This window comes from Eucyclogobius newberryi, unplaced genomic scaffold, assembly GCF_026437365.1.
Source record: "Eucyclogobius newberryi isolate DKJ021-1_F unplaced genomic scaffold, fEucNew1.0.hap1 SCAF_7, whole genome shotgun sequence".
NCBI lineage: Eukaryota > Metazoa > Chordata > Actinopteri > Gobiiformes > Gobiidae > Eucyclogobius > Eucyclogobius newberryi.
The window spans coordinates 4,802,424-4,816,170 of NW_027316389.1; the positions used below are offsets into that span (position 1 = coordinate 4,802,424).

Here is a 13,747-nt window from a genome sequence, read left to right on the forward strand (position 1 = left end):
AGTGCGTATAAGCATGCATAAGTGTATATAAGCATGTATAAATGTGTATAAGTGTGTATAAGTGTGTATAAGTGTGTATAAGTGTGTATAAGTGTATATAAGCATGTATAAGTGTATATAAGTGTGTATAAGTGTGTATAAGTGTGTATAAGTGTGTATAAAGTGTATATAAGTGTATATAAGCATATATAAGTGTATATAAGTGTATATAAGTGTGTATAAGTGTATATAAGCATGTATAAGTGTATATAAGTGTATATAAGTGTATATAAGTGTATATAAGCATGTATAAGTGTGTATAAGTGTGTATAAGTGTATATAAGCATGTATAAGTGTGTATAAGTGTGTATAAGTGTGTATAAGTGTGTATAAGTGTATATAAGCATGTATAAGTGTATATAAGTGTGTATAAGTGTGTATAAGTGTGTATAAGTGTGTATAAGTGTGTATAAGTGTGTATAAGTGTATATAAGCATGTATAAGTGTATATAAGTGTATATAAGTGTGTATAAGTGTATATAAGCATGTATAAGTGTATATAAGTGTATATAAGTGTATATAAGTGTATATAAGCATGTATAAGTGTGTATAAGTGTGTATAAGTGTATATAAGCATGTATAAGTGTGTATAAGTGTGTATAAGTGTGTATAAGTGTGTATAAGTGTGTATAAGTGTGTATAAGTGTATATAAGCATGTATAAGTGTATATAAGTGTGTATAAGTGTGTATAAGCATGCATAAGTGTATATAAGCATGTATAAATGTGTATAAGTGTGTATAAGTGTGTATAAGTGTGTATAAGTGTGTATAAGTGTATATAAGCATGTATAAGTGTATATAAGTGTGTATAAGTGTGTATAAGTGTGTATAAGTGTATATAAGTGTATATAAGCATATATAAGTGTATATAAGTGTATATAAGTGTATATAAGTGTATATAAGCATGTATAAGTGTATATAAGTGTGTATAAGTGTATATAAGTGTATATAAGCATGTATATATGTATTTAAGTGTGTATAAGCATGTATAAGTGTGTATAAGTGTGTATAAGTGTGTATAAGCATGTAAAAGTGTACATAAGTGTGTATAAGTGTGTATAAGTGTGTATAAGTGTGTATAAGCATGTATAAGTGTATATAAGTGTGTATAAGTGTGTATAAGTGTGTATAAGTGTGTATAAGCATGTATAAGTGTACATAAGTGTGTATAAGTGTGTATAAGTGTGTATAAGTGTGTATAAGCATGTATAAGTCTATATAAGTGTGTATAAGTGTGTATAAGTGTGTATAAGTGTGTATAAGCATGTATAAGTGTACATAAGTGTGTATAAGTGTGTATAAGTGTGTATAAGTGTATATAAGTGTGTATAAGTGTGTATAAGCATGTATAAGTGTATATAAGTGTGTATAAGTGTGTATAAGTGTGTATAAGCATGTATAAGTGTATATAAGTGTATATAAGTGTATATAAGTGTATATAAGCATGTATAAGTGTATATAAGTGTATATAAGTGTGTATAAGTGTATATAAGCATGTATAAGTGTATATAAGTGTATATAAGTGTATATAAGTGTATATAAGCATGTATAAGTGTGTATAAGTGTGTATAAGTGTATATAAGCATGTATAAGTGTGTATAAGTGTGTATAAGTGTGTATAAGTGTATATAAGCATGTATAAGTGTATATAAGTGTGTATAAGTGTGTATAAGTGTGTATAAGTGTGTATAAGTGTATATAAGCGTGTATAAGTGTGTATAAGTGTGTATAAGTGTGTATAAGTGTGTATAAGTGTATATAAGCATGTATAAGTGTGTATAAGTGTGTATAAGTGTATATAAGCATGTATAAGTGTATATAAGTGTATATAAGTGTGTATAAGTGTATATAAGCATGTATAAGTGTATATAAGTGTATATAAGTGTATATAAGTGTATATAAGCATGTATAAGTGTGTATAAGTGTGTATAAGTGTATATAAGCATGTATAAGTGTGTATAAGTGTGTATAAGTGTGTATAAGTGTGTATAAGTGTGTATTAGTGTATATAAGCATGTATAAGTGTATATAAGTGTGTATAAGTGTGTATAAGTGCGTATAAGCATGCATAAGTGTATATAAGCATGTATAAATGTGTATAAGTGTGTATAAGTGTGTATAAGTGTGTATAAGTGTGTATAAGTGTATATAAGCATGTATAAGTGTATATAAGTGTGTATAAGTGTGTATAAGTGTGTATAAGTGTGTATAAGTGTATATAAGTGTATATAAGCATATATAAGTGTATATAAGTGTATATAAGTGTATATAAGTGTATATAAGCATGTATAAGTGTATATAAGTGTGTATAAGTGTATATAAGTGTATATAAGCATGTATATATGTATTTAAGTGTGTATAAGCATGTATAAGTGTGTATAAGTGTGTATAAGTGTGTATAAGTGTGTATAAGCATGTATAAGTGTACATAAGTGTGTATAAGTGTGTATAAGTGTGTATAAGTGTGTATAAGCATGTATAAGTGTATATAAGTGTGTATAAGTGTGTATAAGTGTGTATAAGTGTGTATAAGTGTGTATAAGCATGTATAAGTGTACATAAGTGTGTATAAGTGTGTATAAGTGTGTATAAGTGTGTATAAGTGTGTATAAGCATGTATAAGTGTACATAAGTGTGTATAAGTGTGTATAAGTGTGTATAAGTGTGTATAAGCATGTATAAGTGTATATAAGTGTGTATAAGTGTGTATAAGTGTGTATAAGTGTGTATAAGTGTGTATAAGCATGTATAAGTGTACATAAGTGTGTATAAGTGTGTATAAGTGTGTATAAGTGTATATAAGTGTGTATAAGTGTGTATAAGCATGTATAAGTGTATATAAGTGTGTATAAGTGTGTATAAGTGTGTATAAGTGTGTATAAGCATGTATAAGTGTACATAAGTGTGTATAAGTTTGTATAAGTGTGTATAAGTGTGTATAAGTGTGTATAAGCATGTATAAGTGTACATAAGTGTGTATAAGTGTGTATAAGTGTGTATAAGTGTATATAAGTGTGTATAAGTGTGTATAAGCATGTATAAGTGTGTATAAGTGTGTATAAGTGTATATAAGCATGTATAAGTGTATATAAGCATGTATAAGTGTATATAAGTGTGTATAAGTGTATATAAGTGTATATAAGTGTATATAAGTGTGTATAAGCATGTATAAGTGTATATAAGTGTGTATAAGTGTATATAAGCATGTATAAGTGTACATAAGTGTGTATAAGTGTGTATAAGTGTGTATAAGTGTATATAAGTGTGTATAAGTGTGTATAAGCATGTATAAGTGTATATAAGTGTGTATAAGTGTGTATAAGTGTGTATAAGTGTGTATAAGTGTGTATAAGCATGTATAAGTGTACATAAGTGTGTATAAGTGTGTATAAGTGTGTATAAGTGTATATAAGTGTGTATAAGTGTGTATAAGCATGTATAAGTGTATATAAGTGTGTATAAGTGTGTATAAGTGTGTATAAGTGTGTATAAGCATGTATAAGTGTACATAAGTGTGTATAAGTGTGTATAAGTGTGTATAAGTGTGTATAAGCATGTATAAGTGTACATAAGTGTGTATAAGTGTGTATAAGTGTGTATAAGTGTGTATAAGTGTGTATAAGCATGTATAAGTGTACATAAGTGTGTATAAGTGTGTATAAGCATGTATAAGTGTATATAAGTGTGTATAAGTGTGTATAAGTGTGTATAAGTGTGTATAAGCATGTATAAGTGTACATAAGTGTGTATAAGTGTGTATAAGTGTGTATAAGCATGTATAAGTGTACATAAGTGTACATAAGTGTGTATAAGTGTGTATAAGTGTGTATAAGTGTGTATAAGCATGTATAAGTGTACATAAGTGTGTATAAGTGTGTATAAGCATGTATAAGTGTACATAAGTGTACATAAGTGTGTATAAGTGTGTATAAGTGTGTATAAGTGTGTATAAGCATGTATAAGTGTACATATGTGTGTATAAGTGTGTATAAGCATGTATAAGTGTATATAAGTGTGTATAAGTGTGTATAAGTGTGTATAAGCATGTATAAGTGTATATAAGTGTGTATAAGTGTGTATAAGTGTGTATAAGTGTGTATAAGCATGTATAAGTGTACATAAGTGTGTATAAGTGTGTATAAGTGTGTATAAGTGTGTATAAGCATGTATAAGTGTACATAAGTGTGTATAAGTGTGTATAAGTGTGTATAAGTGTGTATAAGTGTGTATAAGCATGTATAAGTGTACATAAGTGTGTATAAGTGTGTATAAGCATGTATAAGTGTATATAAGTGTGTATAAGTGTGTATAAGTGTGTATAAGTGTGTATAAGCATGTATAAGTGTACATAAGTGTGTATAAGTGTGTATAAGTGTGTATAAGCATGTATAAGTGTACATAAGTGTACATAAGTGTGTATAAGTGTGTATAAGTGTGTATAAGTGTGTATAAGCATGTATAAGTGTACATAAGTGTGTATAAGTGTGTATAAGCATGTATAAGTGTACATAAGTGTACATAAGTGTGTATAAGTGTGTATAAGTGTGTATAAGTGTGTATAAGCATGTATAAGTGTACATAAGTGTGTATAAGTGTGTATAAGCATGTATAAGTGTATATAAGTGTGTATAAGTGTGTATAAGTGTGTATAAGCATGTATAAGTGTATATAAGCATGTATAAGTGTATATAAGTGTGTATAAGTGTATATAAGTGTATATAAGCATGTATATATGTATTTAAGTGTGTATAAGTGTGTATAAGTGTGTATAAGTGTGTATAAGTGTGTATAAGCATGTATAAGTGTATATAAGTGTATATAAGTGTATATAAGTGTATATAAGCATGTATAAGTGTATATAAGTGTATATAAGTGTGTATAAGTGTATATAAGCATGTATAAGTGTATATAAGTGTATATAAGTGTATATAAGCATGTATAAGTGTGTATAAGTGTGTATAAGTGTATATAAGCATGTATAAGTGTGTATAAGTGTGTATAAGTGTGTATAAGTGTGTATAAGTGTATATAAGCATGTATAAGTGTATATAAGTGTGTATAAGTGTGTATAAGTGTGTATAAGTGTGTATAAGTGTGTATAAGTGTATATAAGCATGTATAAGTGTATATAAGTGTATATAAGTGTGTATAAGTGTATATAAGCATGTATAAGTGTATATAAGTGTATATAAGTGTATATAAGTGTATATAAGCATGTATAAGTGTGTATAAGTGTGTATAAGTGTATATAAGCATGTATAAGTGTGTATAAGTGTGTATAAGTGTGTATAAGTGTGTATAAGTGTGTATAAGTGTGTATAAGTGTATATAAGCATGTATAAGTGTATATAAGTGTGTATAAGTGTGTATAAGCATGCATAAGTGTATATAAGCATGTATAAATGTGTATAAGTGTGTATAAGTGTGTATAAGTGTGTATAAGTGTGTATAAGTGTATATAAGCATGTATAAGTGTATATAAGTGTGTATAAGTGTGTATAAGTGTGTATAAGTGTATATAAGTGTATATAAGCATATATAAGTGTATATAAGTGTATATAAGTGTATATAAGTGTATATAAGCATGTATAAGTGTATATAAGTGTGTATAAGTGTATATAAGTGTATATAAGCATGTATATATGTATTTAAGTGTGTATAAGCATGTATAAGTGTGTATAAGTGTGTATAAGTGTGTATAAGCATGTATAAGTGTACATAAGTGTGTATAAGTGTGTATAAGTGTGTATAAGTGTGTATAAGCATGTATAAGTGTATATAAGTGTGTATAAGTGTGTATAAGTGTGTATAAGTGTGTATAAGCATGTATAAGTGTACATAAGTGTGTATAAGTGTGTATAAGTGTGTATAAGTGTGTATAAGCATGTATAAGTGTATATAAGTGTGTATAAGTGTGTATAAGTGTGTATAAGTGTGTATAAGCATGTATAAGTGTACATAAGTGTGTATAAGTGTGTATAAGTGTGTATAAGTGTATATAAGTGTGTATAAGTGTGTATAAGCATGTATAAGTGTATATAAGTGTGTATAAGTGTGTATAAGTGTGTATAAGCATGTATAAGTGTATATAAGTGTATATAAGTGTATATAAGTGTATATAAGCATGTATAAGTGTATATAAGTGTATATAAGTGTGTATAAGTGTATATAAGCATGTATAAGTGTATATAAGTGTATATAAGTGTATATAAGTGTATATAAGCATGTATAAGTGTGTATAAGTGTGTATAAGTGTATATAAGCATGTATAAGTGTGTATAAGTGTGTATAAGTGTGTATAAGTGTGTATAAGTGTATATAAGCATGTATAAGTGTATATAAGTGTGTATAAGTGTGTATAAGTGTGTATAAGTGTGTATAAGTGTGTATAAGTGTATATAAGCATGTATAAGTGTGTATAAGTGTGTATAAGTGTGTATAAGTGTGTATAAGTGTATATAAGCATGTATAAGTGTGTATAAGTGTGTATAAGTGTATATAAGCATGTATAAGTGTATATAAGTGTATATAAGTGTGTATAAGTGTATATAAGCATGTATAAGTGTATATAAGTGTATATAAGTGTATATAAGTGTATATAAGCATGTATAAGTGTGTATAAGTGTGTATAAGTGTATATAAGCATGTATAAGTGTGTATAAGTGTGTATAAGTGTGTATAAGTGTGTATAAGTGTGTATAAGTGTATATAAGCATGTATAAGTGTATATAAGTGTGTATAAGTGTGTATAAGTGCGTATAAGCATGCATAAGTGTATATAAGCATGTATAAATGTGTATAAGTGTGTATAAGTGTGTATAAGTGTGTATAAGTGTGTATAAGTGTATATAAGCATGTATAAGTGTATATAAGTGTGTATAAGTGTGTATAAGTGTGTATAAGTGTGTATAAGTGTATATAAGTGTATATAAGCATATATAAGTGTATATAAGTGTATATAAGTGTATATAAGCATGTATAAGTGTATATAAGTGTGTATAAGTGTATATAAGTGTATATAAGCATGTATATATGTATTTAAGTGTGTATAAGCATGTATAAGTGTGTATAAGTGTGTATAAGTGTGTATAAGTGTGTATAAGCATGTATAAGTGTACATAAGTGTGTATAAGTGTGTATAAGTGTGTATAAGTGTGTATAAGCATGTATAAGTGTATATAAGTGTGTATAAGTGTGTATAAGTGTGTATAAGTGTGTATAAGTGTGTATAAGCATGTATAAGTGTACATAAGTGTGTATAAGTGTGTATAAGTGTGTATAAGTGTGTATAAGTGTGTATAAGCATGTATAAGTGTACATAAGTGTGTATAAGTGTGTATAAGTGTGTATAAGTGTGTATAAGCATGTATAAGTGTATATAAGTGTGTATAAGTGTGTATAAGTGTGTATAAGTGTGTATAAGTGTGTATAAGCATGTATAAGTGTACATAAGTGTGTATAAGTGTGTATAAGTGTGTATAAGTGTATATAAGTGTGTATAAGTGTGTATAAGCATGTATAAGTGTATATAAGTGTGTATAAGTGTTTATAAGTGTGTATAAGTGTGTATAAGCATGTATAAGTGTACATAAGTGTGTATAAGTGTGTATAAGTGTGTATAAGTGTGTATAAGTGTGTATAAGCATGTATAAGTGTACATAAGTGTGTATAAGTGTGTATAAGTGTGTATAAGTGTATATAAGTGTGTATAAGTGTGTATAAGCATGTATAAGTGTGTATAAGTGTGTATAAGTGTATATAAGCATGTATAAGTGTATATAAGCATGTATAAGTGTATATAAGTGTGTATAAGTGTATATAAGTGTATATAAGTGTATATAAGTGTGTATAAGCATGTATAAGTGTATATAAGTGTGTATAAGTGTATATAAGAATGTATAAGTGTACATAAGTGTGTATAAGTGTGTATAAGTGTGTATAAGTGTATATAAGTGTGTATAAGTGTGTATAAGCATGTATAAGTGTATATAAGTGTGTATAAGTGTGTATAAGTGTGTATAAGTGTGTATAAGTGTGTATAAGCATGTATAAGTGTACATAAGTGTGTATAAGTGTGTATAAGTGTGTATAAGTGTATATAAGTGTGTATAAGTGTGTATAAGCATGTATAAGTGTATATAAGTGTGTATAAGTGTGTATAAGTGTGTATAAGTGTGTATAAGCATGTATAAGTGTACATAAGTGTGTATAAGTGTGTATAAGTGTGTATAAGTGTGTATAAGCATGTATAAGTGTACATAAGTGTGTATAAGTGTGTATAAGTGTGTATAAGTGTGTATAAGTGTGTATAAGCATGTATAAGTGTACATAAGTGTGTATAAGTGTGTATAAGCATGTATAAGTGTATATAAGTGTGTATAAGTGTGTATAAGTGTGTATAAGCATGTATAAGTGTACATAAGTGTGTATAAGTGTGTATAAGTGTGTATAAGCATGTATAAGTGTACATAAGTGTACATAAGTGTGTATAAGTGTGTATAAGTGTGTATAAGTGTGTATAAGCATGTATAAGTGTACATAAGTGTGTATAAGTGTGTATAAGCATGTATAAGTGTACATAAGTGTACATAAGTGTGTATAAGTGTGTATAAGTGTGTATAAGTGTGTATAAGCATGTATAAGTGTACATAAGTGTGTATAAGTGTGTATAAGCATGTATAAGTGTATATAAGTGTGTATAAGTGTGTATAAGTGTGTATAAGTGTGTATAAGTGTGTATAAGCATGTATAAGTGTATATAAGTGTGTATAAGTGTGTATAAGTGTGTATAAGTGTGTATAAGTGTGTATAAGCATGTATAAGTGTATATAAGTGTGTATAAGTGTGTATAAGTGTGTATAAGTGTGTATAAGTGTGTATAAGCATGTATAAGTGTATATAAGTGTGTATAAGTGTGTATAAGTGTGTATAAGTGTGTATAAGTGTGTATAAGTGTGTATAAGTGTGTATAAGCATGTATAAGTGTACATAAGTGTGTATAAGTGTGTATAAGTGTGTATAAGTGTGTATAAGCATGTATAAGTGTACATAAGTGTGTATAAGTGTGTATAAGTGTGTATAAGTGTGTATAAGTGTGTATAAGTGTGTATAAGTGTGTATAAGTGTGTATAAGCATGTATAAGTGTATATAAGTGTGTATAAGTGTGTATAAGTGTGTATAAGCATGTATAAGTGTGTATAAGTGTGTATAAGTGTGTATAAGTGTGTATAAGTGTGTATAAGTGTGTATAAGTGTGTATAAGTGTATATAAGTGTGTATAAGTGTGTATAAGTGTGTATAAGTGTATATAAGTGTGTATAAGTGTGTATAAGTGTGTATAAGTGTGTATAAGCATGTATAAGTGTGTATAAGTGTGTATAAGTGTGTATAAGTGTGTATAAGTGTGTATAAGTGTGTATAAGTGTGTATAAGTGTATATAAGTGTGTATAAGTGTGTATAAGTGTGTATAAGTGTGTATAAGTGTATATAAGTGTGTATAAGTGTGTATAAGTGTGTATAAGTGTGTATAAGCATGTATAAGTGTATATAAGTGTGTATAAGTGTACATAAGTGTGTATAAGTGTGTATAAGCATGTATAAGTGTATATAAGTGTGTATAAGTGTATATAAGTGTGTATAAGTGTGTATAAGTGTGTATAAGTGTGTATAAGCATGTATAAGTGTACATAAGTGTGTATAAGTGTGTATAAGTGTGTATAAGTGTGTATAAGTGTGTATAAGTGTGTATAAGCATGTATAAGTGTATATAAGTGTGTATAAGTGTGTATAAGCATGTATAAGTGTATATAAGTGTGTATAAGTGTGTATAAGTGTGTATAAGTGTGTATAAGCATGTATAAGTGTACATAAGTGTGTATAAGTGTGTATAAGTGTGTATAAGTGTATATAAGTGTGTATAAGTGTGTATAAGTGTGTATAAGTGTGTATAAGCATGTATAAGTGTACATAAGTGTATAAACGTGTATAACTCTTTTATTACGCGGTTATAACAGGTTTTCTCACCCGTGGAACGTCTCTTTGGCCAGAGCAACGCAGGCGAGCGCGCTCAGTAACAGCAGGGTCCTCATGGCGACGGGTGCAGACAGGGGCCGTCAGGTGCACGGGGCCCGTGAGGGGCCGTCTTTATAGCCCAGGTCACGTGACCGCGGGAGAGTCATGTGACCAAACACGGCTGCTGCTTTTCCCACAGAGGAACAGCTTTGATGGAGAAACATTTAGTTCGTTGACCTGAAAAAACAGAAGAATTTCATCATAAAAAACATTTGATAAAAGGAGGAAGTGGTTTATGTTCAAATGACAGTGAAACATACGTCACTAATGCAGTTTTTGTACACAATATAAAACACTACGAACAGTTCTGACACAAACAAACACGTTTCACTGTCACCCCGACTCCAGCCAGTCTCTGCCAGACTGCCCCGGGGCACATTTTGATTGGATAATACTCTAATAAATGGAGTGTAAGTGATTCTGGTTCTGGTTCTGGTTCTGGTTCTGGTTCTGGTTCTGGTTCTGGTTCTGGTTCTGGTTCTGGTTCTGGTTCCTGCTGGAGCCGTCTCTTTATGTAACAAACACGATAAGAACGTTCCAGAGGGAAAAGTGTCCAGAGCCAGGCTGGAAACCAGCTGCGTCCAGGCCCCAAACTCACACGGACTGACCTCGGACCCGGGCCCTGGGACCTGGACGTGAACCCTGGGATCTGGACATGGACCCTGGGACCTGGATGTGGACCCTGGGACCTGGACATGGACCCTGGGACCTGGACATGGACCCTGGGACCTGGATGTGGGCCCTGGACGTGGACCCCGGGCCCTGGACCTGGACCCTGGGACCTGGATGTGGACCCTGGACCTGGACATGGACTCTGGACGTAGAGCCTCGATGTGGACCCCAGAAGCAGAAGAAGAAGAAGAAGAAGAAGAAGAAGCAGAAGAAGAAGAAGAAGAAGAAGCAGAAGAAGAAGAAGAAGAAGAAGAAGAAGAAGAAGAGCTAAACTCCACGTCATGTTTACGGTGAACAGTCTCCAGTGTCGCCACCAGGTGGAGCCAAACTCTTCAAACCAAACACAGAGTTCTATGTTTCAGAGGAAGCTGCACTTTAGAGTTAAACATTAGAGTTGTTCCTGTTTCTCTGAAGTCCCTTTGACAGTGATTGTACTACAGTATTTAGACTCGTCACATTTGTACTACAGTATTTAGACGCGTCACATTTGTACTACAGTATTTAGACTCGTCACATTTGTACTACAGTATTTAGACTCGTCACATTTGTACTACAGTATTTAGACTCGTCACATTTGTACTACAGTATTTAGACGCGTCACATTTGTACTACAGTATTTAGACGCGTCACATTTGTACTACAGTATTTAGACTCGTCACATTTGTACTACAGTATTTAGACCCGTCACATTTGTACTACAGTATTTAGACGCGTCACATTTGTACTACAGTATTTAGACGCGTCACATTTGTACTACAGTATTTAGACTCGTCACATTTGTACTACAGTATTTAGACGCGTCACATTTGTACTACAGTATTTAGACGCGTCACATTTGTACTACAGTATTTAGACTCGTCACATTTGTACTACAGTATTTAGACGCGTCACATTTGTACTACAGTATTTAGACGCGTCACATTTGTACTACAGTATTTAGACTCGTCACATTTGTACTACAGTATTTAGACTTGTCACATTTGTACTACAGTATTTAGACGCGTCACATTTGTACTACAGTATTTAGACGCGTCACATTTGTACTACAGTATTTAGACGCGTCACATTTGTACTACAGTATTTAGACTTGTCACATTTATACTACAGTATTTAGACGCGTCACATTTGTACTACAGTATTTAGACTCGTCACATTTGTACTACAGTATTTAGACTTGTCACATTTATACTACAGTATTTAGACGCGTCACATTTGTACTACAGTATTTAGACGCGTCACATTTGTACTACAGTATTTAGACGCGTCACATTTGTACTACAGTATTTAGACTTGTCACATTTGTACTACAGTATTTAGACTCGTCACATTTGTACTACAGTATTTAGACTCGTCACATTTGTACTACAGTATTTAGACTCGTCACATTTGTACTACAGTATTTAGACTCGTCACATTTGTACTACAGTATTTAGACTCGTCACATTTGTACTACAGTATTTAGACGCGTCACATTTGTACTACAGTATTTAGACTTGTCACATTTGTACTACAGTATTTAGACTCGTCACATTTGTACTACAGTATTTAGACGCGTCACATTTGTACTACAGTATTTAGACGCGTCACATTTGTACTACAGTATTTAGACGCGTCACATTTGTACTACAGTATTTAGACTCGTCACATTTGTACTACAGTATTTAGACTCGTCACATTTGTACTACAGTATTTAGACGCGTCACATTTGTACTACAGTATTTAGACGCGTCACATTTGTACTACAGTATTTAGACGCGTCACATTTGTACTACAGTATTTAGACTCGTCACATTTGTACTACAGTATTTAGACTCGTCACATTTGTACTACAGTATTTAGACGCGTCACATTTGTACTACAGTATTTAGACTCGTCACATTTGTACTACAGTATTTAGACTCGTCACATTTGTACTACAGTATTTAGACTCGTCACATTTGTACTACAGTATTTAGACTCGTCACATTTGTACTACAGTATTTAGACGCGTCACATTTGTACTACAGTATTTAGACTCGTCACATTTGTACTACAGTATTTAGACCCGTCACATTTGTACTACAGTATTTAGACGCGTCACATTTGTACTACAGTATTTAGACGCGTCACATTTGTACTACAGTATTTAGACGCGTCACATTTGTACTACAGTATTTAGACGCGTCACATTTGTACTACAGTATTTAGACGCGTCACATTTGTACTACAGTATTTAGACTCGTCACATTTGTACTACAGTATTTAGACTCGTCACATTTGTACTACAGTATTTAGACTCGTCACATTTGTACTACAGTATTTAGACGCGTCACATTTGTACTACAGTATTTAGACGCGTCACATTTGTACTACAGTATTTAGACTCGTCACATTTGTACTACAGTATTTAGACTCGTCACATTTGTACTACAGTATTTAGACTTGTCACATTTGTACTACAGTATTTAGACGCGTCACATTTGTACTACAGTATTTAGACTCGTCACATTTGTACTACAGTATTTAGACGCGTCACATTTGTACTACAGTATTTAGACGCGTCACATTTGTACTACAGTATTTAGACTCGTCACATTTGTACTACAGTATTTAGACTCGTCACATTTGTACTACAGTATTTAGACTTGTCACATTTGTACTACAGTATTTAGACGCGTCACATTTGTACTACAGTATTTAGACGCGTCACATTTGTACTACAGTATTTAGACGCGTCACATTTGTACTACAGTATTTAGACTCGTCACATTTATACTACAGTATTTAGACGCGTCACATTTGTACTACAGTATTTAGACTCGTCACATTTGTACTACAGTATTTAGACGCGTCACATTTGTACTACAGTATTTAGACTTGTCACATTTGTACTACAGTATTTAGACCCGTCACATTTGTACTACAGTATTTAGACGCGTCACATTTGTACTACAGTATTTAGACGCGTCACATTTGTACTACA

General features: G+C 31.2%; 1 protein-coding gene across 1 annotated transcript in view; it reads right to left on the minus strand.

Annotated features, from left to right (window-relative positions):
• cpa5 (carboxypeptidase A5) overlaps positions 1–10,180 on the minus strand; it is a 68,880-nt gene extending 58,700 nt beyond the window's left edge. Inside the window, exon 1 of the mRNA XM_072435542.1 lies at positions 10,066–10,180. Within this exon, the coding sequence (XP_072291643.1) occupies positions 10,066–10,130 (65 nt within the window). The 5' untranslated portion in view covers positions 10,131–10,180. The remainder of the gene's footprint in view (positions 1–10,065) is intronic.
• Between the last annotated feature and the right edge of the window lie 3,567 nt (positions 10,181–13,747).